The sequence below is a fragment of the Rattus norvegicus genome, chromosome 1 (genome assembly GCF_036323735.1).
Source record: "Rattus norvegicus strain BN/NHsdMcwi chromosome 1, GRCr8, whole genome shotgun sequence".
Classification (NCBI taxonomy): domain Eukaryota; kingdom Metazoa; phylum Chordata; class Mammalia; order Rodentia; family Muridae; genus Rattus; species Rattus norvegicus.
In genome coordinates this window covers 248,940,185-248,966,900 of record NC_086019.1, presented here as the reverse complement: position 1 = coordinate 248,966,900, position 26,716 = coordinate 248,940,185, and the positions used below count along the sequence as shown (strand labels likewise).

Here is a 26,716-nt window from a genome sequence, read left to right as displayed (position 1 = left end):
CTAATTTTGAGAATTTTTGTTGAACTTTTTAGATACAAATATCTCACAGTACATGCAAGAATTTAAAAAGTAGAGAGTAAATTTTAATCTACAAAGAGGGACTTGTCAATTACTTTACATACCCCTTATCTGAGGAACACAGTGTTGTGAGATCTTACCCATTCCTTGTCTTCACTCAAGGCCTTGAACATACTAAGCAACCACCTGATCATAATCCAGTATTCATTTTTTTCTGGAGAATTCTCACTTGATAGTTCTAAAATTCACAAGCAGAAAAGCTAGCCCTGACTTTGCCTCCTTACAATTTATAATCTATATGATCATAGAGGAAACACTTTGCTGACATCCTCCTTGTAAGCAAAATGGAGGAGACTGAAGATTCACAGAGTTATACTGAGGCTTTGAGAAGTTACTGGTGGGAACCAGCTCTTCAGTATGTGAAATCTAGAGCCCGAGTGGTGAAATACTAGGTTGCATTAAGAGGGGTATCAGGTAAGGTGGGGTTGACAAGTCGTCTACACCTGCACAGGAGCCAGTGTTATTTCCTGAGATGAGTACTCTCAACTAGAATTCATGATAACAGATTTCTTTTTGTTCCAACAGGCATTGTCTTCAGCAATGGAGAAATATGGAAACAAACACGGCGTTTCTCCCTCATGGTCTTAAGGTCTATGGGGATGGGAAAGAGAACTATTGAAAACCGAATTCAGGAGGAAGTTGTTTATCTGCTGGAAGCACTGAGAAAAACCAATGGTATATCTATTTCTATGATTAACAGATATGGAAGATGAACTTTTATTACAAATAGGCTCTTTATAAACATGGAGCCAGAGTATAATTGAAGGTTTCTCTGCTCCCATGACAACAGTAAGAAATGAGATGGTTATGATGTCAGTTTTTCCAGCACCCTCACTGACCAACTTTTGTGCAATTAACTTTTAGTATTATCCATGGTTCTTCTTTTCATGTAATCATGGAAGGAAACAAAGGTATAGGCAACAGGAAATGTGTTTTTAAGTTAGACATGGACGTAGCGTGTTTGTTTCCTCGGTAGGCTGTGTCTAGCAACAGGCCCACATCTAACTGACAAACTATCCACACCGGAAGGAAGACGTACATCTTGGTTGCATCAACTTTGAAAAGTAAGAAAGTTTTCTGATAGCCTTTTGAGAAATGTTACAGGGTGGCCAAACTGTGTAAAGTGTCAGTGTACGACTGTTTACACGGGGAAGTTTGAAAGGATGGAGCTGCCCCAGTACAGAGCTCAGTGAGTGTGTGTGCACATGCAGGTGTGGGATATGGTGGAGGAGAAAGAGTGGGCTGGAGAGCAGGCAGGAGGGGATAAAGTCAGGGTCAATAAGGGTCAATATGTGTGTGTGTGTGTGTGTGTGTGTGTGTGTGTGTGTGTGTCCATAGGACCTCACGATTTAAATGTTTTATAAAACTATCATTAATATATTATTTTATTTTCTGTGGAGAATTATTATGTTTTAAACCAATGTTCTATACCATTTATTTTTGGTATTGTGCAGAATGCAGTTTTTTAAAATTTTTTCACCATCTTTATTAAATTGGGTATTTCTTATTTCCATTTCAAATGTTATTCCCTTTCCCGGTTTCCAGGCCAACATCCTCCTAGCCCCTCCCCCTCCCCTTCTATATGGCTGTTCCTCTCCCCATCCTCCCCCCATTACCGCCCTCCCCCCAACAATCCTGTTCACTGGGGGTCCAGCCTTGGCAGGACCCAGGGCTTCCCCTTCCACTGGTGCTCTTACTAGGCTATTCATTGCTACCTATGCAGTTGGAGCCCAGGGTCAGTCCATGTATAGTTTTGGGGTAGTGGCTTAGTCCCTGGAAGCTCTGGTTGGTTGGCATTGTTGTTCATATGGATGGGGTCTCAAGCTCCTTCAAGCTCTTTCAGTCCTTTCTCTGATTCCTTCAAGGGGGTCCCGATCTCAGTTCAGTGGTTTAATGATGGCGTTCGCCTATGTATTTGCCGTATTCTGGCTTTGTCTCTCAGGACAGATCTACATCCAGTCGCAGAATGCAATTATTACAGAGAGTATTTGTGTAGTCTGGTTGCTCCGAGGATAATTTGAAGAAATGAAGTGAGTGTGTCAGTAAGAGTTGTTTGGATGATAATGTAGTGTACCAAACTATGCACAGACCTGGAAAGGAATAAACTCCATGCATTGTGTTTATTATGCTTTTAGTTCATTTTCAAATATCTTTTCTTGGTTACTCTCATGTGTTTAACTTTTGTTGGATTCTAGAACATTAACTGCGATTTATCTCAGTCTTTGATGTTAGTAATATAAAGTTTACAGTGTCTGAAAGTCATTGCAGATCTTTGAGTTCTCTGCCAGTGTATTAGAATAATATTTTGTGGCTAACTATTTAGCATACCACAGCAGACTCGGTGCCGGATTCTCTGGACACCCCTCAATCTCTACCTGCTACTGGGTAGAGCTGGCATTTCCCATCCCCTACCCTGAATGTTTCAGCATCTGGGCTGGGCTGCCTTTCTCCCAGCTGCCCTTCCTTATATAATACAGCCATTTGGTTTCCCGGTCTTCTTCTTCTTTTCTTAACCTACCCTTTATTCTCCTGTCTCTCCCTTCTCCCTTTCCTCCTCTCCTCACATGGTTCAGCCGAGGGTCATGTCCATTCCTGAATCTCCCAGATATCTTTGATTCGATTCTGGCCATGCTCTCTTACAACTATAACAAACCATCTCCTCCACCATACCTAGGAGCAGTCATGTCCTTCATTTTCTATTCCTTGTTTCATTCATCTGGTACTGGAACCTGGGATTGGCATACATGAGTTCCCTTTCAAGGAACTCAGCCTCTCGGAACCAAGCTGCTGATCTGACTATCCTAAGGCATGTACAGATTGTTTCTGCTGGTTCCTGCCCTCCATGAACTCTGACCCCAAATTCTAGAGTCTCTGTTCTGAGCTACTTTCTCCCTCTACATGTTCTAACCATTCCTCCACTTTGGCTGTGCCCTAAGTGTCTCTCTAGCTCTGCTACACCTTTCTGGGTGTCTGTACTAAAAATACTGTGTCCTCTTGGCCTGCTTTCTCATCTCTCTCTGCTGGATAAGTGTAACCCGGAGCTGCCTGCTTTGTCTGCCGGTACTACAAAAGTCGCACCGGTGTTCCAGGAAGCTCCTCTTGCCCTACTTGGTCCTCAGTCATGCCAGTAAAGGTGGTCTTGAGATCTGTCTTGCGGCTGGGGTGTGGGAACGCCACTTGGGGCAGGCAAAAATGGATATTCTAGATTGCATTTACCCTATACTATCATCAGATGCTTATGAAAAGTGGGGAGACACTGCTCAGGGGGTGGGAAAACACAGCTTAAGGCGGGGGCCTCTGCCCTAGTGCAAAACAACATAGGTTGAGGCCGAAGCTGGGGTTCCCTGACTCCTGGACATCCAGACACCACTGGAAGTCTAAGGGAGGTGGGAACGTGGGGGATAGGAGGGGGTGGCGGTGGGTGATGGGACTCTGGCTTTGCTCATCAACAATTGTCCTTAACTTAAGGGTGATTGTCCAGGAGTGCAGAGGGACCTTCTTCGGGAGACTACTCTGTGGATGAACGCCTTTTCCATGTTCCGCATGGCAGTTCTTGATGAGAGAGACAGGCTTTGGTCCCAAACTGTTTATTGATTGTTCATTGTGGAAAATGGGTGCATATCCCCTCCTCGGGGTGGGCCAGAGATTAAATACCTTTTGTAGAAAGGAATGTCTGGGAAGGGCCTCTAGATAAGCATGGAGAACTCAGTGTTCTAAGGTATACAAATGTAGATTGTAAAGTCTAAGAAAGTAATTTAAGGTATGTAAAGACTGAGGACCCACAAGTTAGAAAGTTAGAAGAATTCAAATTTCTTTCTCCCTACGTTATTGTTAACTAAAACTTCTAAAGTTCAAAATTCCAACTTCAATCAATGAAGCTCTGATAAAAGCTAGTAAAGCTCCAGATACTATTATCAGTGACAAGTTCAAGATTTTAAATTTTCTTTGGTTGTCCTCTACGAAGAAACATAAAAGTGCTTTTTTTTTTAATGTCTTTCCCCCCCCCCCCCCCATCTTTATTAACTTGGGCATTTCTTATTTCCATTTCAAATGTTATTCCCTTTCCCGGTTTCCAGGCCAACATCCCTCTAACCCCTCCCCCTCCTCTTCTATATGGTTGTTCCCCTCCCCATCCTCTCCCCATTACCACCCTCCCCGCAACAATCCCGTTGAATGGGGGTCCAGCCTTGGCAGGACCAAGGGCTTCCCCTTCCACTGGTGCCCTTACTACGCTATTCATTGCTACCTATGCAGTTGGAGCCCAGGGTCAGTCCATGTATAGTCTTTGGGTAGTGGCTTAGTCCCTGGAAGCTCTGGTTGGTTGGCATTGTTGTTCATATAGGGTCTCAAGCCCCTTCAGCTCTTTCAGTCCTGATTCCTTCAACGAGGGTCCCAATCTCAGTTCAGTGGTTTGCTGCTGGCATTTGCCTATGTATTTGCTGTATTCTGGCTGTGTCTCTCAGGAGAGATCTACATCCGGTTCCTGTCAGCTTGTACTTCTTTGCTTCATCCATCTTATCTAATTGGGTGGCTGTATATGTATGGGCCACATGTGGGGCAGGCTCTGAATGAGTGTTCCTTCAGCCTCTGTTCTAAACTTTGCCTCCCTATTCTCTCCAAAGGGTACTCTTGTTCCCTTTTTAAAGAAGGAAGCATTTGCATTTTTCTTTTCTTTCTTTCTTTTTTTTCAGAGCTGGGGATCGAACCCAGGGCCTTGCGCTTGCTAGGCAAGTGCTCTACCGCTGAGCTAAATCCCCAACCCCTTGCATTTTGGTCATCCTTCTTGAGTTTCATGTGTTCTGTGGATCTAGGGTAATTCAAGCATTTGGGCTAATAGCCACTTATCAATGAGTACATACCATGTGTGTTTTTCTGTGATTGGGTTACCTCACTCAGGATGATGTTTTCCAGTTCCATCCATTTGCCTATGAATTTCATAAAGTCATTGTTTTTGATAGCTGAGTAATATTCCATTGTGTAGATGTACCACGTTTTCTGTATCCATTCCTCTGTTGAAGGGCATCTGGGTTCTTTCCAGCTTCTGGCTATTATAGATAAGGCTGCTATGAACATAGTGGAGCATGTGTCTTTGTTATATGTTGGGGCATCTTTTGGGTATATGCCCAAGAAAGGTATAGCTAGGTCCTCTCTTGATTGTGCTAAAAACATCTCTGATCAATCTATATATCCAGTCCTCTGGAAAGAGTGCTAATGCCTTTAACCCAGAGTCAATTTTGGGTCCCCAAGCTTTTACTATGACTCAAAGGCATGAGTCTACTGCCTTTTCTGAAACGTGAATTTCAGTACAGACCTTAAACTGTGGCAATGCCGACATATGTTGGGGGTTGGTCTGGTGCTGTATATACACATGCTAATTTATGAACCCCAAGTTCTGGTTGCTCCAAGACAAGTGAATTCTCAGGTACACCGGTCTTTGTTGTATAAACCTTGTTCCTCGATTTAAAGCTATTGGCTATAGAAAAGTGGCTACGGCTAGTTACTGAGGAGAATAGAAGTAAGCAGAGCTTCTACAACCAGGCTGGGGGTTGCAGAGAGGGACCATGAGGAGAAGGAGAGGAAGAAGAAGAAGAAAGGGAGAAAAGGAGAAAAAGGAGGAGAAAGAAGGCAGAACAGGAGGTCTCTATTAGATGTGATGGACCAGGAACACGTGCCTGAGTGAAATGCTTCACTCCACTCCAAGGACAGACTGATGGGGTAGAAATAACCCGGGTGAGACTCAAACAGCAAGTACTTGGGAAGCAACCAGTCTAGTGTTAGAAAAATAGATTAGGGCTAATTTCCCAGTAACTGGGCTGAAGCTAAATGACTAGACTCAGTCTCACTCATTTGGAAGCTAGCCAGGGATAAAAGTAAATATGTGAATTTACAAACATATCTAAATTTTTTATCTCCTTTTGTATACTTAAAAGATTCTGATAAGCTTCAGGGAGTCAACTTGGATTCACCTCTAGCAGGCCAAATGAACTTCAGATAGGTACCCCTAAGTTTCTCCACCTGCCTATTCCTGAAAGTGGGATCTTTGATCTTGGGATTTTCCTACCCACAACTACCAGGACCTTAGGCCTGAAAGTTTCAGATATACCTCCTGTCCCTAATCTATCTGTCCCAGCAGATTTCAAATCAACCACAGACTGCTCCAGCAATTGACCAGCTCTAGGGATTTTGAGTCCTAGAACACTTGCATATAGCTAGCTAGCCCCAGGTAGTCCAGCTTCACAAACTGTCCCAAAGCAGCCTACGATTCCTTAGCCCCAGTCCAGCCCAACCTGGACAGAAAGTGAAAAGCCCATACTTCAGTCCTTTTTTTTTCTTCCCAGGCTTTGGTCAGCATTCCAGTTTTCTTGGGTCCCCAACAACAAAGCCCCAATGTCAACAGTAAATAGTCATAGAATATATTACATTGATTCTTTTCACTCATTTTCAACAGAAAAGCTTGGATGTTAGGTCTCAAACTCTGGGACAAACGGTTATCTGATGAGCCTACTTGATGTATCAAAACAGACCTGGCCAACAGGTTCTCCAAGTATCCTTCAGTTCCTACCTGCCACAGGGTGTGCCTGACATACCCTGCTCCCCTACCATAAACTTCTCCAGCCCAGGGGCTGGGCTGACTTCTCCCTAGCTGCTTTTCTCTATATAATCACACCATTTTGGTTACTTGCCCCCTCCCCCTTTTTTTGGTCTACTCTCTACTTTCCTGGCTCTGTCCTCTCTCTTCCCCCCTCCCCTCACATGACTTGGCCCAGGGTCATGTTCACTCTAGACACTCCCAGAGTCTCTGACTCTGGCTCTGCTCTATTATCTATAATAAGTCTTCTTCTCCACCATAATTAAAAAAATGAATAATATTTTGAAATTTGAGTTAGTAAAGCAATGTACATATGGGAAGTGATTTTGTATGTATAATATTACAACAATGTAATAGTATAATAATATAATATAATGAAATACAATACAAGTCTTGTCTGAAAATGGTGTGAAAGAACAGGGAAATTTATACTTGATTATGACTTTCCACCATCTCCTGGCCCACATTCGCTTACACTTACCTTCATTCAACCTCTCCATTGGACTTCACACTCTTAGCAATACCATTTCTTCATTGCATAGCTCAAAACACTGGAAGTTTCTTAACAGGTTGCATAGACCCATAGTCTCTGTAACTTTTATTTTTATACCCAGCTGTTTGTGTCCTTTTGAGGTTATAGTGTGATGATTGACAGAAGTCAGAGGTCCTGTGCAGATGCTGCACACTTGACAGCACAAGGATGGCTTCATGATACTTTTTGGAGGTCAGAGTGATGCTGTAGTTGGTCTGTAAATGGTGGAAATGGTGCTCTGAATTTCCATATTGATTAAGAGGTATGTCTAGGATGAGGAGTCCTGTACTGGCCACAGTAGTATGGGTTGACCTTCCTACCAGTGCTAAAGGAACATATACTGGGTCGTTTAGTCCACATGCCAGATGTGGGTGCAAGGGAATCAGTAAAGGAAGACTGTAAGAACTGGTACTGGGTGCACTACATTCTTTAGTGTGTTCCCTAAACTACCATGTATACTTTCAAACATCTGAGTATATTTACACTCTCTATTACCACCATGTAAGGAAAGCCCATTTGAATTATTTTGTGTGCTTTGCTAAATGCGTTGCATGTTTCCTGTGTCTGATGATTTTCCCCAGCCCCGATTACTGCTGCTTTTATTTCATGCTGGACTATGTGAAAAACAACACTTGAGAATTTGTGTTATGAAAGTTGGAAGTGTATCAGACCCAAAAAATAGGTTTTTGGGAATTTGATACAAGTCCTAGCCTATATCACTTCCACCCCTTCCACAGTTGATGATTCTTCTTTCTCATTGCTGCTATTGTTACATGTATACACACATATATGTACACATGTATACACAACCTATTGAATCTATGTAGCACTGATTGTATGTACACGTAGAGGTCCAGAGATGACTACTGTGATTGAGAAACCTCTGTGCGAGTTTATCCTTGGAAGAATAATTCTCTCTTTCTCGGCAGCCATTGATTGCTTGTGGACTGGGTTGACTCCTCAGCCTAGACAAACCTTTTAGTCAATATGGAAATTTAAACTCACCTAGAGATAGGTATATGTGGAATTTTCCATGTCTTGGTTACCATGTCAACTGGGTCATTGTGCTGCTTTTCTTCAGGCAACTCCATTGTTGAGAGTCCACATGTGCATTTCCCCTGTCAAGACTAGGGGATACTCTACAGCAGCAGGTGTCCTGTCCTCCTGCTCTTACTGTCTCCTTCCTTTTCTGTGTTTTCCCCTGAGTCTTAGCTGTAAAGAGTGCACTGCAGGAGTATCAGTTAGGGTTGGGTACCTCACCACACTTATTCTTTGTAGTTTGACCAGTTGTGGGTTTCTGTAATCCCCTCCCTCTGTTGAAAAAAAGGTGAAATAAAAGGATATTTCTTCTTCTGTTAAATTTAAGGATTAGCATGCATGATATAATTAGAAATTAATTCTAAATAAATAATTGTATTATTTATTTGTATTGAGATTTGTATTTAGAAGACAATTAGAAATTATTTTTCCACTTCCTCCAACATCAGAAGGCTCTGACTTTTGTAGTTTTCCCTTTTTATTTCCACAACAGATCTCAGTCTATATGCTCTCCATTCCACTATGTGTCAACCTGCCATTTATTTATTTATTTATTTATTTATTTATTTATTTATCTATTTATTTAATTATTTTCACACTCCAGATTTTCTTGCCCTCCCGGTCCACTCTCTGATTGCTCCACATCCCATACCTCTTCCCCAGTCTCCACAAGGATGTCCCCACCCCACCCACCCCACCAGACCTCTAAACTTCCTGGGGCCTCCAGCCTCTTGAGGGTTGGTGCATCTTCTCTGATTGAACCCATATCTGAGAGTCCTCTGCTGTATATGTGTTGGGGGTCTCAGCTCAGCTGGTGGTGCCTGGTTGCTGCCTGGTTGGTGATCCAGTGTCTAAGAGATCCCAGGGGTCCAGGTTAATTGAGACTGCTGGACCTCCTACAGGGTTGTCCTCCTCTTTACCTTCCTCCAGCTTTTCCCTAATTCATCCAGAGGGGTCAGCGGCTTCTGTTCGTTGGTTGGGTGCACATATCTGCATCTGACTCAGATGCATCTGCTTGTTGTGTCTTTTGGAGGGCAGTCATGGTAGGTCCCTTTTTGTGAATGCCCCATAGCCTCAGTAATGGTATCAGGTCTTTGAGGCTCCCCTTGAGCTGGATCCCACTTTGGGTCTATGGCTGGACCTTCTTTTCCTCAGGCTTTTCTCCATTTCCATCCCTGAATTTCTTTCAGACAGGAAGAATTATGGGACAGAGCTTTGACTGTGGGATAGCAACCCCATCCCTCACTTGATATCCTGTCTTTGTGCTGGAGGTGGGTTCAATAAGTTTCCTCTCCCCACTATAGGGCATTTCATCTACTATCTTCCCTTTGAGTCCTGGGTCTTTCACTTCCCAGGATTCTGGTATATCCTCTCGAGGTCGCCTGTTTCCATTCTTTCTACTGGTCCTCAGGGCTTCAGTCCTTTCCCCCCACCAAATACCAGATCATGTTCCCCTCTCTTCCCACCCTATCCACTTTCCCTCCCCTGTCCCCCTAACCCCAGTCCTGTGTATCAGCCTGCCTTATTTTCTGCAGGCCAAGCTTCCCTGGGAAACTGAGGAGCCCTCATTGTCATGGAACTGCCCAGGGCATGGTGAAAGTAGAGGACTGTAAACTGAGAATGTGATTGTCTCCTTCACAAGTTTAAAGCATTTAACACACACTGGCTGTTTTAAATGTAATGAGACGTAAAAGTTCTTAAAAGAAAATAAGGCGATTTAAAGAACGAAGGTTTGTGTAGGCTCGGTGAAAAACTATCAGCACCTAGGTTTAAGTTGCACACATTTATAAATATTTTTAAATTATCTATCTTCATGTTTTGTCCTCTTCAGAATGAGGACTTTCGGAGTGTGGTAAAAATAAGAGAACAATTGGAGACTGTAGAGTAGATGGAGCACATACGATAGTTTATTTGGGGAGCCCAGAATAGTGTCTCTCATGTCTGCAGAGGTCACAGGGTATGTGTCTTCACTAGGTGCCTCACACTCCTAACTGTTTCAATCTGAAAACTTAAAGCCCGTATGAGGATTGTCTATTAACTTCTAATTTCATTTCTTCTAGGGTCCCCCTGTGACCCCAGCTTCCTTCTGGCCTGTGTTCCCTGCAATGTGATCTCCAGTGTCATTTTCCAGCACCGTTTTGACTACAGTGATGAGAAATTCCAAAAATTCATAGAGAATTTCCATACAAAAATTGAAATTTTAGCATCTCCTTGGGCCCAGGTGAGGTTCAGCTCTATTTATATGTGAAATATCATGTACCCTGGTCTGTCCTCTCACCTTCCAGGAGAAGGTTTTAGATCTCTTGGAACTTGAGTTATAGGTGGTTGTGGGCTACGTGACCCAAGTGCTTAGGACTGAACTTGGAGCCTCTGCAACAGCAGCCCTTGTTCTTAACTTCTGAACCATCATCTCTTGAGACCCAATATTAGCTTACTGTTTGTTTAGAGGCCACTAAATTGCTGGGTGTAGTGATACAGCCTGGGCCGCATAATAAAATTCAGGCCATGTAAGGTTACCCTGACATAAACATTTCAAAACCAGGCAGGCAGACAGACAGAACAAAACAAGAAAACTGTGAAGAAAAAGCCAACCAAAAGTATATTAAGATGGTTTAGGTGGCTTTAGGTTGCCTCTTGTTCACAAAATTTCTAGGTTATTTATTATTGTTCATTTTTGTGTTTTTATGATTCCTAACCAATTTATGAATTATCTGCCTCATTTAAAACTTAAGGGGAAAAGATATGAAATATGATATGAATAGAAAAAATTGTAGTATCAGAGGGTTTCATTTTTTAAAAATTTTTATTATATATTTCTTTACTTACATTTCAAAGGTTATTCCCTTTCCTGGTTTTCTGTCCATAAGCCCCCATTCCCTCCCCTCCTCCTCCCCCCATGGGTATTCCCCCTATACATTCCCCTTATTGCCCTCCCCAACATTCCCCTGCACTGGGGGGTCCAACCTTGGCAGAACCAAGGGCTTCTTCTGCTTGTGCCCTAACAAGGTTATTCTCTGCTACATATGCAGTTGGAGCCGTGGGTCATTTCATGTATAGTCTTTCAGTAGTGGTTTAGTCCCTGGAAGCTCTGGTTGGTTGACATTGTTGTTTTTATGGGGTTGAAAGCTCCTTCACCTCTTTCTATCCTTCCTCTAATTTCCCCCAAGAGGGTCCTGTTCTCAGTTCGGTGGTTTGCTGCTAGCATTGAGAGGGTTTCATTTTTATCAAAGCATTTCTTTTGGAAAACAACAAGAAAACAAAAACAGCAACAGCAAAAACAGCAGCAACAGCAACAGCAGCAACAGCAAAAACAGTAACACTTTTTTGATTTTGCTCAATATTTGGGGAACATATATTTAGGCTACAGAACGCATTTCTTACTATGGTGCCTGGCCAGAAGATGTTTCTAACCTATACTGTAGAACCACAGCCAACCTTGTTTCTATAGACTATAATGGCAAAATATGTTCCACGAAACAAGGGCAATGGGGGACAAATAGTTTAGCTGCTTTATTTGTGGGGCAAGGAGATGAATCCCAGCCATGCGAAGCACATTATTCAGAGCAGCTCTGGCTTGCTTTATTTCATTAAAACGGTTTAAGTAATATTTCATAATAAGATGGCAGTTGAATATAGAATGTCCCTACTCCATACTTTTCCCAAATTAAAAAAAATACAGATTTTAAATAGCTAGGCACTTGGTGTGTTTTAAAGTGTGTGTGTGTGTGTGTGTGTGTGTGTGTGTGTGTGTGTGTGTTGTAATGAAATATATACAGCAGAGAGAACATGGAGGTGGATGTTACACATATATTTGCGATTATAATCACATCATTTTTCCTTTCCTTTTTTTTCCCACCCAGTTCCTCCCATGTACTTGGTCCCCCTTGCTCTCATTAAAATCCAAGGGTTTTTTTCCTTTTAAATTTTGTTACATATATACAAAGATACATATCTATCTATTAGTAAAACCTGCCTGGTTTGTTAAGTGTTGTTGCATTTATGTACTTCAGGGCTGATAACTTGATATTATATAACTGATTAGGAGACATCCCTAGAGAAGTTTTATTCTCCCTCTCTCTGGGGTCTTTACTCCTATAGGGGTGGAATCTGATGAGATTTCTACTTCGACTTTAGCATGTCTACTAGTGTTTCCATTTCTTCAGGTGACTGGTGAAGTCTGCAGCAGGTAGACCGGGATATATATAGACTGTGTCTATCCCCGCTATCACTAGTTTGTTGCCTCAGAATTTCTGACTAGTCATTCCGCATCTCAGTGTTCTCAACAGGGCAGATGGGACAGTAGCATTAGCCCGTACACTCCTCTGGAAAATCTGTTGTCAGGAATTAAATGTGGTTCGGAGTTGCTGTACAGGCTGTGTGCACATGGTAGATCTGATAATTTGATCCATGTTGTGCCTGTTTCTCCAAATGCCGGGCATCTAAGAGCACAGGGAGGCATGTGAAACTCGCCTTTATGAAGTATTGGACAGCTAGCTATGGCCCGGAAGGTTTGCTGATTGTATGAATGCATTTGTTTCTCTTCTAGTTGTGCAGTGCCTATCCTGTTCTATACTATCTCCCGGGAATCCATAACAAATTCTTAAAAGATGTGACTGAACAGAAAAAGTTCATCTTGATGGAAATAAACAGGCATCGAGCATCTCTGAACCTCAGTAACCCTCAGGACTTTATTGACTATTTCCTGATTAAAATGGAAAAGGTACAAGTGCCTTGACTTGCTACTTCACACTGTGGGTGTTCTGACTCAGCTCATGTTGTCTTGGTGAAAGTGGGATGTCCCAACTAATGTTCCTTCTGGTGACATATTCATTACTTGTGGAAACAATTTCTTAGGCAAATTATATTTGGGGATCATTCAGATTCTCAGTTTATTTAGAATTAGAAAATTTATGTTGACTATGCTCTAGGTTAGTTCTTTTCTTTGAGGCAAATGAAAACACATACACATCCATTCAAGATGATGATAACATGTAATTCTATGTAAATGAATCTCCATGAAGAGCAGGTGGAATGACTTAGGGGATACAGGATTCTTTTTTAAAGATACTCAGGGAACTCTTTGCAGTTGAACTAGGCTTTGAGGAAACTCCAGTTTAGATCAACCGGAGGATAAGCTAGAGGATGGTAATTGTGGTCATCAAGTGAACTAACTTTGAAAAAGAGACATCAATTTGAATTATGGTGGTAGATGTGTGGAATGAAGAGATAAAAATAGTGATAGAGTTTGTATGTGTGTAGTCCTGGAGACTTTAAGCATAATGAAGAGTTAACAGGCGCTAGAACTGATGGTGTTTCTAAGTGCCTCAATACACATTACCTTGAAAAGCATGACAGAGGAATTAATTTCCTTAGTGGGTGAGAGTGAGTCACAAGGAAAACCTTGGAATTTTGTCCCATTGATTGTGTTATAACCATGTGAAGGAATCCTAAGCTAGAACACTCTAATGTCTAGCTTTTCTACAAAATGCTTGCAGCATCGTATTGTACTATTTTTTGTTACCTTTAAACCAACCAAACATACAAACAAACAAAACTAATTTCTCTCCTCCAAAATTATTAGGAAAAACACAATGAAAAGTCTGAATTTACCATGGACAACCTGATAGTCACCATAGGTGATCTTTTTGGAGCAGGAACAGAGACAACGAGTTCCACCATAAAATATGGGCTTTTGCTCTTGCTGAAGTACCCAGAGGTCACAGGTATGATCAGATGGGCAAGGGGTGTCCAGTAGAAGTGGGTAGCGCTAGAAATTTCTCCACTCTTTCCTTGAATAGACTAGCAACAATTGCATGAATAATAATGCACTTACCCACCATTGGATGAATTCAATTCAAACTATACCTCAGAAAAGAACAAATGTAATAGCTAAGGTAAAGCAGGGAATAGAAGGGCAGTGGCCATTACTCTCCCTGGTAATGATGTGGAGTCATTGATTTGTGTTGGGAAGAAAAACAGAGCTTGTGTTATGGTCTGAATAGAACTATCATCCTTCTCACACTTCCCCTACATGTTAATAAATGCTTGTTTTTTCAGAAGTATTTATTAAACTTTTGTTAGCACGTATTAATTATAGGCAATGATGTGCTTCATTACAACATTTCCCTACATGTATAACTATTTTGATTATTCCTCCATTCCTCTCTCTCCCTCCCAATAATTCCCTTCCTCTTACCAACTGGTCCCTGTTGCTGTAAAATTATGGAAAAATGTTGTCTTCTATCCTGCACTAGATCTGAGTCTGTCACGCCCCGAGACATCTGTTAGATATCTTCATCTCAGTCAGCAAACTGTCTCACCCACTTTACTTCATCCCATATCACACTGCTGATGGCTACTCTCTGAGCTTGGCAGCAATCTCTCCACCCATCTAGTTCCCAAGGCAGGTTGTTACTATGTCAGACATGTACATCCCAAATCTGTGGCAGCCCAATGTCTCCAGCCACCACATACTTTATTGAATTCAACTAAATCGTCACATGAAAGAACACACAGCACAATAACCTCTGACCCAATTGGTAAGATATAATTTGCTCCTCTAGACATACAAAGCCCTGTGCAATCCACCCTTTAAGAACGTCAATAGCAACCTGTAAATGTGCAGAGAGGAATCTTAACATCTGCCTCCATGTTCTCTCTGCTGCTCTCTCTTTCGCTCCAGTCTCCTCCTCCTCCTCTCTAAAACTTTTCTCCCACCCATCCTTCCTTCTTGTCCAATGACAGGCCTCGTTCTATCTTGTACCTGCCTTCACTTTCGTAAAGACATCATCCTACAGGTCCCTTTGGTACTTTCAAGTCTGGTTTTCTTCCCTCAATAAATCAATAGTTTTAGAGGGGCTGATGTAGATGTATCATTCACGGCTGAGCATTTAAAAATCACTTATTTTATCCTCACTGTCTAGTTTCTACAATAACCTCTACCAGCTGTAGGAAGATTCTCTGACTGAAATCTGGAGAAACATCAATCTACAGATATAAACATAAATCTTTAGAAGACAATTGGATGGGAACATCATATTAATTTTGCAAATCAACAGTTTCCCCTTGAGTGCCTGTGACATTCTTAACCCTTTGCCCTGCCTTGCAGTACCAGACATGAATGTTGTCCTATTAAGATTGATTGAAAGCTAATCAAAATCAAGTTATGAAAGAGTATGCGGCATTTGTCTCTTTTGGGCCTGGATTGCCTCATTCAATATGTATTCTCATTCTGTAGTCTTACCTGCAATTTTATAATCTCGTTTTTGTCCACAGTTGAATGACGTACCACCATGTATAGCATTGTGATTATCCATTCACCAACATATTGACTGATTACATATCCTAGCCTTTGTGAGTAGAACAGCAATGGACTTGTGTGAGGAAGTTTCTCTGCAGTAAGAAATAGAGTCTTTAGGGAAAGGACCCTAAAGTGTCTTTAAGGACAACTCCCGTGTTTCCTAAGTCATTACACCTGCTGCTCATGGAGATTCATTTACATAGAATGGCATATTCTCATTCACTCTCAAATGGGAGTGTATGTGTTTTCATTTGCTTCAAAGTAAAGATCTAACGTAGAACATGGTAAACATAATCTTTCTACTCGGGTTTTTATATTTGGGTTATTAATTTTATTTCCAGCCTTTTCGAGAAATTTCTATACTCATTAGCTATTGCAAATAGGGCAGCAATGAATATGTATGAGCCAGTACCTCTGTAGTATGATAGTGTTTTGGGAAAATACGAAAGAGTGGTATGCTTTCATCATTAGTAATCCTATTTCTTGTTCTTTTGAGAAATCTATACTGATTTCCACAATGCTTGGGCCAGTTTGCACTCTCACCAACAGCAAATAGTGGTTAGTTTTTGATCGTACCCTCAACTGCATTTGATATTAGATTTCTTGATTATAGCCATTCTCGATGGAGTGAGATGCATTCTCAAAGTAGTTTTGATTTGTGTTTCCAGGACGGTTCATGATGTTGAATACTTAAAAAACTCAACAAAACTTTACCGGCCACTTACGCTTCATTTTAAAGACCTCTGTTCAGAACTGTAACCCACGTTTAGACTGGATTATTTGTTTTTATTTAGAGTTTTGTGTTCATTGTAAATTCTAGATATCAGTCTTGCATTAGGTGTGTAGCTGAAAATGATTTTCTCCTGTCCTGTTGGGTGGAGGTGGCTACTGTTGGGCTAAATACTAAAAAAGTTACCATGCTACCACCGTTGGGCAGGCCGGCTGGTCTGGCCTGTTCTCATCTCCGCAGACTCTCTGACCTGTTGTTCTGAAATTTCCCCACCTGACTATGTTCGCAAGCCGGGTCTCTACCAGACCGGGCCCCACTTATCCAAATTCACACGGCTAGGCTAGCTGGGGTGTACTTCTCGCAAACCCATGCTTTCTCTCTGGAACCCAGCTGAGTTGCTGTGTGAAGGAAAACACCACACAATCTTAGTTAAGAACCAGCAGGTAACACAATCGCTGGGTGCAGCAGCAGCTAGTATCCTAATTTGTAAGTTATTCTAAGCCTAGGGCCTCTTGTTTGCTACAGCTTTCCTCCAAGTTCTCCCTGACCAAAAAGCAAGTCACCTTTTCCTGCCTCCTCTCCTCCCCTCTCCGACCCAGAAGTCCCGCCTACTCCTCGCCCAGTGATTGGTCATCTGAAATCTTTATTCATTAGGGGAAGGTTCTGCCACAGGCTACCTCTTCACTTTATTTACAGCGTTCTTTGCTCTAAAGAGACCTTTTAATTTCATGATGACCTCATCAATTGGTGCGTTTATTTCATGAATGAGTTGTGTCCCATTAAGTCCTTTGTACACTTTCCCCTACAACCAGCCCAACTCCCATAGCCTTACCGAAGCCTTTCCCCTCCTTTATGCCCATGTGTTCTTTTTACCTATATTCTGTCTTTCTTTATTATCGAATTCTACCCTTCCTTGGTCTCCACACTTAAAATTGTTCATATTTATCTACATATATGTAGCAGGTTAGGATCCACCTAGGAGGGAGAACATGAAGTTTTTTCCTTTCCGAGTTTGGTTCACCTCAATATTATTTTTTCTTATCTATTACTTTTATTGATCATTTTTTCAACTATTAAATAAAACGTTTTAATAACATGGAATAAGTCATTTAGGTTCCCAGGAGACAAAAATTTTCACTAATAAAATTAATAGTACTTACGGTTTCACATCATTTTCTTTTCTTTTATTGGATATTTTTTTATTTCCATTTCAAATGTTATTCCCTTCCCTGATTTCCGGGCCATAAGCCCCCTATCCCACCCCTCTCCCCTTCTTCTATAAGGGTATTCCCCTCCCCAACCACCCCCACTTCCCACCTCCCTGACATTCCCCTGCACTGGTGGCGGGGCGGGGGGGTGGTGGTCCAGCCTTAGTAGAACCAAGGGCTTCTCCTCCCATTGGTGCCCAACAAGGCCATCCTCTGTTACATACGCAGCTGGAGCCGTGGGTCTGTCCCTGTGTAATCTTTGGGTGGTGGTTTTTTATTGATCAACTTTATGTCATAACTTTTTTTTCACTGCTGAAAATCCTTCCATTCTTTATGTGTCCTACCTTTTAGTCACTCGTTCATCTGTTGATGAACATCTAGGCTGGTTCCACTTCTTTGCTTTCAATAAACAAGGATGTGTAAGTGTGTCTGTCATAGCATACGGGGTTCTTGGATGCATGTCCAGGAGTAATATTGAAGGGTCATGTGATAGATCACGTTTGAAACCATTGAGGAACCTCCATAATAATATTCATGATGGCTGTACTAATTTACTCTCCCATCAGCAGTGTATTCTGGGTGAGACAGCATCTTATTAGCACTCATTAAGAAGTGTTAATTTGCATTTTCCTGATGACTAGGGGTGTTGAACACCTAAGCAAATACTACTTATCCAGCTTTGTTTCTTCTTATGAGAAATTTATATTCATTTCATCTGTCAACTGTGGATTGGTAGATTTTCTTTGTGTGTGTGTGTGTGTGTGTGTGTGTGTGTGTGTGTGTGTGTGTGTTTAGTTTTTACAGTTCTTTGTCATTTCTGAACCATAGTCCCCTGTCTGAAAGATAGTTGGCAAAGAATATCCCATTCTGGGGATTCTGTTAGGTTTTTGTGTGGTTGGGTTTTTCGTTTGTTTGCTTGTTTGTTTTTGCTGTGCAGAATCCTTTGATTTTATTTGGTTCTGTCTGTTGACTCTTGAGGCCAGTGCCCTGTAGTAAAAATTTTGTTCAGAAAGTTTGTGCCTACATCTACGTCTTGAAGGGCATTCTTGATATTTTCCCTAGAAGCATCAGAATTTCAGGCTTCAATTAAAGGCTTTGATCTACTTTGGGTTGACTTTTACGTATACTGAAAGACATGGATATAATTTTGTTCTCATGCAAATGGATAGCCAGTCCTTTCAATACTATTTAATGAATAGACTGTCCTTTTCCCCCCACTGCACTGCATGTCTTATTGTGTGTGTGTACGTGTGTGTGTGTGTGTGTATGTGTATGTGTATGTGTATATGTGTGTGTGTGTATGTGTGTGTATGTGTATGTGTGTGTGTCTGTGTGTGTATGTATGTGTGACACTATTCTCAATGTGCTTTTTTGCTATTTGTTTCTCATGTTTGTTATTGATATATGGAAAAGGCATTGCTTTCATACGTTAACTTTCTATTCTACTACTTTGCTGAACGTGTTTATAGTCTTTAGGAATTCTGTGGTGGATCCACAAGTATCTCATTTACAGAATCTTATCTCTATATTAGGTTTTCTCCTCTTGCAAAATGGACTAATTTAGCTCTCTACTTCCTATCCCAACTAGAAAATGATCAAAAATCATAGAAAGGATAATTCTTTTTCACTTTATAAAAACCATGATTTCTACCCTATAAGCTAAAATTCAGGAAGAAATTACTCGCGTGATTGGTAGACACCGGAGACCCTGCATGCAGGACAGGAACCACATGCCCTATACGGATGCTGTGCTGCATGAGATCCAGAGATACATTGATTTTGTTCCCATTCCCTTGCCTCGTAAGACAACGCAGGATGTGGAGTTCAGAGGATACCACATTCCCAAGGTGAGATGCATTTCCTTGGTGCTCCTCATTGGTCAGTTTGCCTGTTAATAATTAAGTAATGTGATTACAGATAGCTTGTCCTTCTAGAAGGGTTCCAGAACTATATCCCAGGATCCCAGCCCTCTCACTCTATGCTACTTTGCCTGACTTTTGTTGATATGGTTTTCTAGTATGGTTGCATTCTCATGAACTTGTCAGTTCCCTGATATTTGATAATTCAATCTGCTGTCCACATCCTTGCTTTTGCTTAGTTTTACTATTTTCAATTAACCACAATTCTGTATTTCCATCTCCCCCAATATTTTCTGTTTGATTTACTTGGGAGAAGTACAATCTAACTATCTTTCCTCTTCCTTGCTTTGGGGGAACTCACTTATGAAGTTCAGTAAGTTGGTATTATACCTTATACATTGGTATTGTTTTTATATACATATCAGTCTACATAATTTATTTGGAGACTAGATTTTAATTTGGACTTCAAAATAGTATTCCAGCTCCAGCCTCCTAAGCAGTGGAGATTATAGGCTTGTGCTGCTATTTCCTACCTAGTTTTAACCAACACTTAGTATTTTATCAATAAAAAATCACTTTATTTCAATTAACTCACAAATTTAAAACGTCACACAGCTAATTTTGGCCCCACAAACTCATGCCTAGTCCTCATACTTGCTTAGGAAGCACTTTCTCCACGGAGCCATCTCCCTAGCCTCTACATTATTAATATTATTGAACATTGATTAACATTAGTTGGGTTCCAAGTTTGCTGGAGATAAAGACATAACATTTCTGTCTGAGATTGTATTGGTTAGGGGTATGAGGGAATGTTTTGAATAATTCATTAGACATTTTAATGTTTGACCCAAACATGCCTAGTGCATGATGTCTCTAGAGATGTTGGTGATCACACCCAGAAAGTTTAGGGCTCTCCTACTCTGGTCATTCTGCTTCTGGGATGTACCCTTCTCCCTTTCAGCTTCTGTGTGAGCCTTAAATGGGAAGCTTGTCACTTGTTTTCTAAGCAGGGAGAATAAAGCTTTATAGTCAAGATAGAGTCATTCAATCTTTCCCCCTGGAACCTGCCCTCTGGATAATACCACAATAACGGAAAACCCACTTTGTACTGTTTTCTTTTTTCAAGGACCTTCCATGTTCCAGAATATTTGTAGTTTTGCTCAAGTTTTACTCCACACACGTGTGTGTGTGTGTGTGTGTGTGTGTGTGTGTGTGTGTGTGTGTATTTGAACTTGAGATCATCAGGTAGAATGTCTCAGCTGACTCCGGTTTACAGGTCTCTAAGTTCATGTCTTTATGCTTAGTCTTTTAATGCTTTCAATTTTGTGTAGTAACATTTCAATCAGATTTTTTTAAATTCTAGAATTTATGTCTTTGTTGTTTCCATTTATGAATACCTTGATATTCTGTAGTATTAGGCTATATTAATGGCATCCTCTGTGACTTAGAAAATGCCTCATCTCCTGTACATTCTTTGCAACGATTCCTTTGAGTGCTCAAATATATTCGTCACAGCTATAGTTAGAAGTTTTGTATGACTACTCTAAATCTAGACAAGCATATTTCCCTTTCACATTGGCCAAGAATTTTTCAGTCCCCGTGACTCTCGTTTCTCCCTTTTCATGGTGGCTCTGGGAGCTTCTTTCCAGCGGCTCACCTAATAGATATTGAAGAAAATGCCAAGGAGGCTTTGAAAATGACTCACATTTCATTCCAAAGTCAATGAAATTAATTTAATTTTCTTCTCTTATATGGAAATAGATATTGAAAATATATTTGGACCAGTTTCCCTTCCTCCAACTCCTCCCAGATCTCCCCACCTCCATAACTACACAAGTTTATACCTTTTATTTTTCCGATTAGATAATAAACAAGCAACTAAAAACAAAAACAAGACAAAACAAAAAAGAACCCAGTAACAACAAAAACAAACAAGAGTAGACCAAAAGAAACGGGAGAAAAAGTGCCAAAGCAAAAGCACATGAAAGACACCCAGATGGGGAGATGCACAAATTGCACACAGAAATACCATAAAACACAAAACCAGAAAGTATAATATATAAACTAAAGACCTAATAGTAAAAAAATGCCCAGAGAATGCATTAAAAGACAACAAACAACAAACAAACAATCAAACTAATCAACTACCAACAACAAAACCCAAAAACCACCCCACAACAAACCAAACCAAGAGAAACCCTCCCAGTTACCACTGAGAATTCTTTTTTCTGTTGGCTATCTTCTGCTTGGCAGCAGATTTGCCCTAAGTGGCATTTATTTTCCTAGTGAGATCCTGTTGGAAAACACTTTTTTTTTAACTAGTGCTTGCTAACTTGAGATAGCTTCTGGGTTAGGGTTGGGGCTTGTGTTGACTTTTCCTCTGGGCACTATGAACATATCTGACTTAGACCTGTGAAGGTCGTGGGCATGCTGCTATAGTCTCTGTGATTTGAATTCATACGGCATGAAAGTCCTCTTGTGTTTTTTTTTTTAAAAGAAGATTTATTCATATGAGTACACTGTAGCTGTTTTCAGACACACCAGAAAAGGCCATCAGATCCCATCACTGATGGTTGTAAGTCACCATGTGGGTGCTGGGAATTGAACTCAGGACCTCTGGAAAAGCAGCCAGTGCCCTTAACCACTGAGCCATCTCCCCAGCCTAAGTCCCCTTGTGTTTAGAAGGCCTTATTTCCTTGATGTTCTTCACCCTGCTGGCTCCGACAATCTTTTCACCCCCTCTTCCACTGAGTTGAGATGGATTTTCAGTTGTATTGCCCCGTGAGATGACAAGCTGAATAAGTATCAAGATTCATGCACTCCAAAGAGCACTTTAATTCTGCAACCTGCTGGCATCAGACCACAGACTAGTGAGGATGGCTGTGAAGTCAATGGACGGAGAGACCTTTAGTGAGCATTATAAGATTTAGAACTGTTAGGGCTGGTATTGATGTGCTCTCTTGACATGAAACAAATGACTTCGGTTTTCTATCTCAATCTGCTCGTCCCAGAGCTAAGAGATCAAAGGAGAGATGTCTGAATTGTTTTAAGATTCCATGTCCCCCTTCATAAATGACTTTTGCTCTCTTTCTTTCAGGGCACAAGCGTAATGGCATGTCTGACTTCTGCCCTGCACGATGACAAAGAATTTCCCAACCCAGAGAAGTTCGACCCTGGCCACTTTCTCGATGAAAAAGGCAACTTCAAGAAGAGTGACTACTTCATGGCTTTCTCAGCAGGCAAGCAAGCTTTGTGTTCCTATGTGTTAGGGCCCAGGTGAGGTGAGCAGGGCTGTGCATGAAGAATCCCATGGGTGGCATGAATAGCCGTCTTCACGAGGCCAGAGGCAGTACTGCCCAAGTGATGGCTGCTTCTTATTGGATTAGAGGTTCCACCCACTGATTCTGCTTTGTGACTCAGGGATGAACTTCTTGATAGTTCCTACTAGAAGAAATCCTATTCTAATTAGGACTTCCTTTCCACCCAAAGGAGCCAGTCACTGTAAACCCAAGGAATAAACACCTTACATGTAACAACTCAGGCTCAGATTCAGTGGTACAGTGTGTGAAGGAAACAAAGGTGATAAAGGAAAAGATTATTCTGTGAAAGTGTGCCTCACTCAAGTCCTTTTGGGGAGCCAGATAGAGTAGTTGCAACTCTGGTGTTTTTGAAGGACAACAGGTTGAGTGATCAGACCGTAAGAGAAATTGCTTGCAGAAGGTACCATTTAATTACCTTTCAATTTGAAATGGTCTCAGAAAAGATTGTTGCACTCTAATGTGTGATTAAGGAGTTTAAGGAAGTGACTGTCCTCATGGGAACAGAGGAAGTGACAGAGTATGGAAAAGTCCTCAAGACTCACACAAAAAGCTGTAGTGGATCAATAACTTAGTAGGGCTGGGCCCTCTCCTCCTTAGACTCTTCCTCTGTAACCTATGTATTGTAGAGAAATATAGGCGGCAGCCAGAGCTGGGACCTGGCAGTGTTAAACCAGAGGAAGAAATAATCACCCAATGTCCAACCTGATGAGTTTATTCAGACCCGGAAGGAGCTAACTCTTAGGCTAATGGAGTCCATGAAAGCTACTTCTTGGATATAGGATGCATAAAAGTCAAATGCAGAATGGGAGAGTAACCAATGCTGATAGGGTGTGGATGAGGAAGAGTGGAGGTCGAAGGTCCTATCCTAAAGTGGACAGAAATAGTAGATTTGCTTCAAGTTTTGTAAGAAATGTGTGTTTGGCAATGCTTGTAGTCATAATTCCACACTGAAATGCTCAGGGAAGCTCTCAAAGGGTAGAAAGCCACCCTGCTGTCTAACTCCTGTCTTCCTTACTGTAATTTGGATTATCTACCTTGTGAGGTTCCTGTTGACTTCTCATGTGCTAAAGGCCTGCTTTGTCCTAACTCTGTGGGCATTAGTAAAAGAACTAAGGCTTCGTCCTTAGAACTCATATTGAATTTTTTTATACTAACTAATAATTTAAATTTCATAGACATTGTTTTGCATAAGAAGCAACTATGGCAAACAAACACTGTGTTAATTTTGTTTAAGAAGTTTACACAGACCACATGACATCTAAGCTGAATCTGAAGGGATACAGACAAGAGGTAGAGAACAGTGGCTGTTCATCTACTCAGAGAAGTGACTAGAATGTGTCACAGGAAGCTTGTTTCTGTCCATCTCCTTTGCAATGGGAAAATAGAGATGGCTTAGGTCTTGGGAAGTTGAAAGAGCAAGAGGAAGTTAGATTCCAATAATCATTTGCAGAACACTTTGTAGCATTTGTTTTTACACCTGCCCATGTCCAGTTTTAGATTATTTTTCTTTTAGCAGATTTATGACTTGAGTTATCCCTTAGAAAGCAGATCAGTAGAAATAAGCTACCAAGACCTGGGGGATAGGAGAAAAGGACACTTTTGTATCATATAAATTTCTATACGTGTGTGTGTGTGTGTGTGTGTGTGTGTGTGTGTGTGTGTGTAAGTGTGCATGAGTGTGTGCTGGTGTGCTCATGCCCATGCCTCACACTCATGACTACGGCAGTGTTCCTGGTTAAACTCAGCTGGTCATAGAGCCAAAACAAGACAAAGAACCATGTAGACATAAAAGTGAGATAAAAACTTAGTTTGAAGATGGTGTGGAGGAACCTAGGAGGTATGAGTGCAATAGTAAGTGAAACTGAAATTTACTTACATGTATTTTCATGTATGAAAAGAAATAATTAGCAGCAAAATATAAAAATACACATGAGCAAAAATAAATGCACTTAATAAGATTTCTTTTTGTATACACACACACACACACACACACACACACACACACACACAAGAATAATCAACCATGCATGGTGGCATATGCCTTTAATCTTAGCTCTTGAGGAGGCAGAGTCAGAGTCAGAGTCAGAGTCAGAGTCAGAGTCAGAGTCAGAGTCAGAGTCAGAGTCAGAGTCAGAGTCAGAGTCAGAGTCAGAGGCAGAGTCAGAGGCAGAGGCAGAGGCAGAGGCAGAGGCAGAGGCAGAGAGGCAGAGGCAGGGGCAGGGGCAGGGGCAGGGGCAGGGGCAGGGGCAGGGGCAGGGGCAGGGGCAGGGGCAGGGGCAGAGGCAGAGGCAGAGGCAGTGGCAGAGGCAGTGGCAGAGGCAAAGTGGATCTCTTTGAGTTCAAGGCCAACTTCGTCTCCAAAGAGAGTTCCAGGACAACCGGGACTGTTATCACGAATTTACACACACACACACACACACACACACACACACACACACACACACACACACACACACACACACAGTTTATGAAAATAAAAATGTAAAATACAAACAAAAAATGGTTAAAAGAAGAAAAGAAAAGGCATTTTCCTGAGGAAAGGAAGGGAAGAAATCAGAACAGTGAAGAAATACAATCAGTTGTTAGGTAATTAGTTTATGTTAATTACTCACTCATAACATATTTTCTATGTGTGTTAAGGCAGAATCAGAATTATGAGGAATCAATGGCTTACCAGTTGCATGTCCCTTTTAGGAAGAAGAGCCTGTATTGGAGAAGGTTTAGCCCGCATGGAGATGTTCTTAATCCTGACCAGCATTTTACAGCATTTTACTTTAAAACCTCTTGTCAATCCAGAGGACATCGACACAACCCCAGTTCAACCTGGTTTATTGTCTGTGCCCCCACCCTTTGAGCTCTGTTTCATTCCAGTCTGAAGCGGCATAGTCTTTCACACAGATGACTGAGACCCTGCTTCTACTTGTGAGCAAACAGGTCCTCCTGTCCTGTGTACCTGTAACTGGCAGTCCTTCCTGAATGGCAGGGATGCTACCTCTGAACTGTCCTACATTTTTTTCAATTCTTTGTGAACCAGTTCCAATTTTTCATATGTGAAAAAACTTCACTGTTTTAGCACTAATAAAGTTTTTTTGTAGTGTATGTCAGATCACTAGCCACAATTTCATTTGAGGGCATTTCTAGTGGAAAGTGTATTACCAATCTCGTGTCTTGTTTTAGTAAAAGTTAACGATCAGAACTTAACACTGTGGTTTTTAAGAAAAGTAACCCACCATGTAACCAGATCACTGGTGACTCATTCCTATGTCACTATCTAGGAAAATAATCTCTCGACAGTGTGTCATGTATACATTTTCTCCTTCCTCCACAACTTGTTACATTTCTTTTGTGGACTTCTTCATAAATGATATGCGTGGTAATGTATGTAAACACACTAGGCAGATGTGTGTGCACACAGGGAGATAACAGGGGAAAATCATGCCTACCAAGGGAAGTAACATTTGATAAAACTTGAATTTCCCAGTTTTCAAGAATCCCCTGCATGTGAGATTAAAGTTAATTATGATTTGGAAGTGCTAATTGTATAGTAACAAATCATAGATTTAAAGCAAAACCACATAACCACAACTCACAATATCTTACAGCTTGGATACTCCATAACTTCCCTCTAAAAAAACTGTATTGATTTTCTGTAAGTTTCACATCATGGCACCCCAGTTCCACTCTTCTCCCTGTCCCCTAGTATCCATCCACTGCCCTTATAACCTCCCTAGACCAAATAAAGAACACAGGAACAGCAGCGGCAGCAACAACAACAAAACCCAACAGCAAGTAAAACAAAGCAGAGAAAACATCTCATCACTTTCAAATGTTCATTATAACGTGTCCTTGGTTTGGTTTCTGTGACACCATCAATACTGGGCATCTCCTGGTTATCATGTTGTTATTCTGTGTCATGGAGATCCTGCAGTTTTGGTTCAGTGAGACCAGCCCTTTCATGTGTTCCAATGGTTAACAGATGACTTTCGGGTGAGCCAACTAAAGCCCTGGACCTGGACATGGACCCGGATGGCAGCTGAGCTTGTCAGCCTGCCTGCTCCCCGT

General features: G+C 41.4%; 1 protein-coding gene across 2 annotated transcripts in view; it reads left to right on the top strand.

Moving 5' to 3' along the window:
* The window catches only part of Cyp2c22 (cytochrome P450, family 2, subfamily c, polypeptide 22), a 39,625-nt gene extending 13,867 nt beyond the window's left edge, over positions 1-25,758 (top strand). For both annotated transcript variants that reach the window (NM_138512.2, XM_039090531.1), the window contains 7 exons: positions 604-753; positions 10,298-10,458; positions 12,784-12,957; positions 13,819-13,960; positions 19,135-19,322; positions 22,432-22,573; positions 25,349-25,758. In NM_138512.2, coding sequence (NP_612521.2) covers positions 604-753; positions 10,298-10,458; positions 12,784-12,957; positions 13,819-13,960; positions 19,135-19,322; positions 22,432-22,573; positions 25,349-25,530 — 1,139 coding nt within the window. In that variant the 3' untranslated portion in view covers positions 25,531-25,758. The remainder of the gene's footprint in view (positions 1-603; positions 754-10,297; positions 10,459-12,783; positions 12,958-13,818; positions 13,961-19,134; positions 19,323-22,431; positions 22,574-25,348) is intronic.
* Positions 25,759-26,716: the final 958 nt, after the last annotated feature.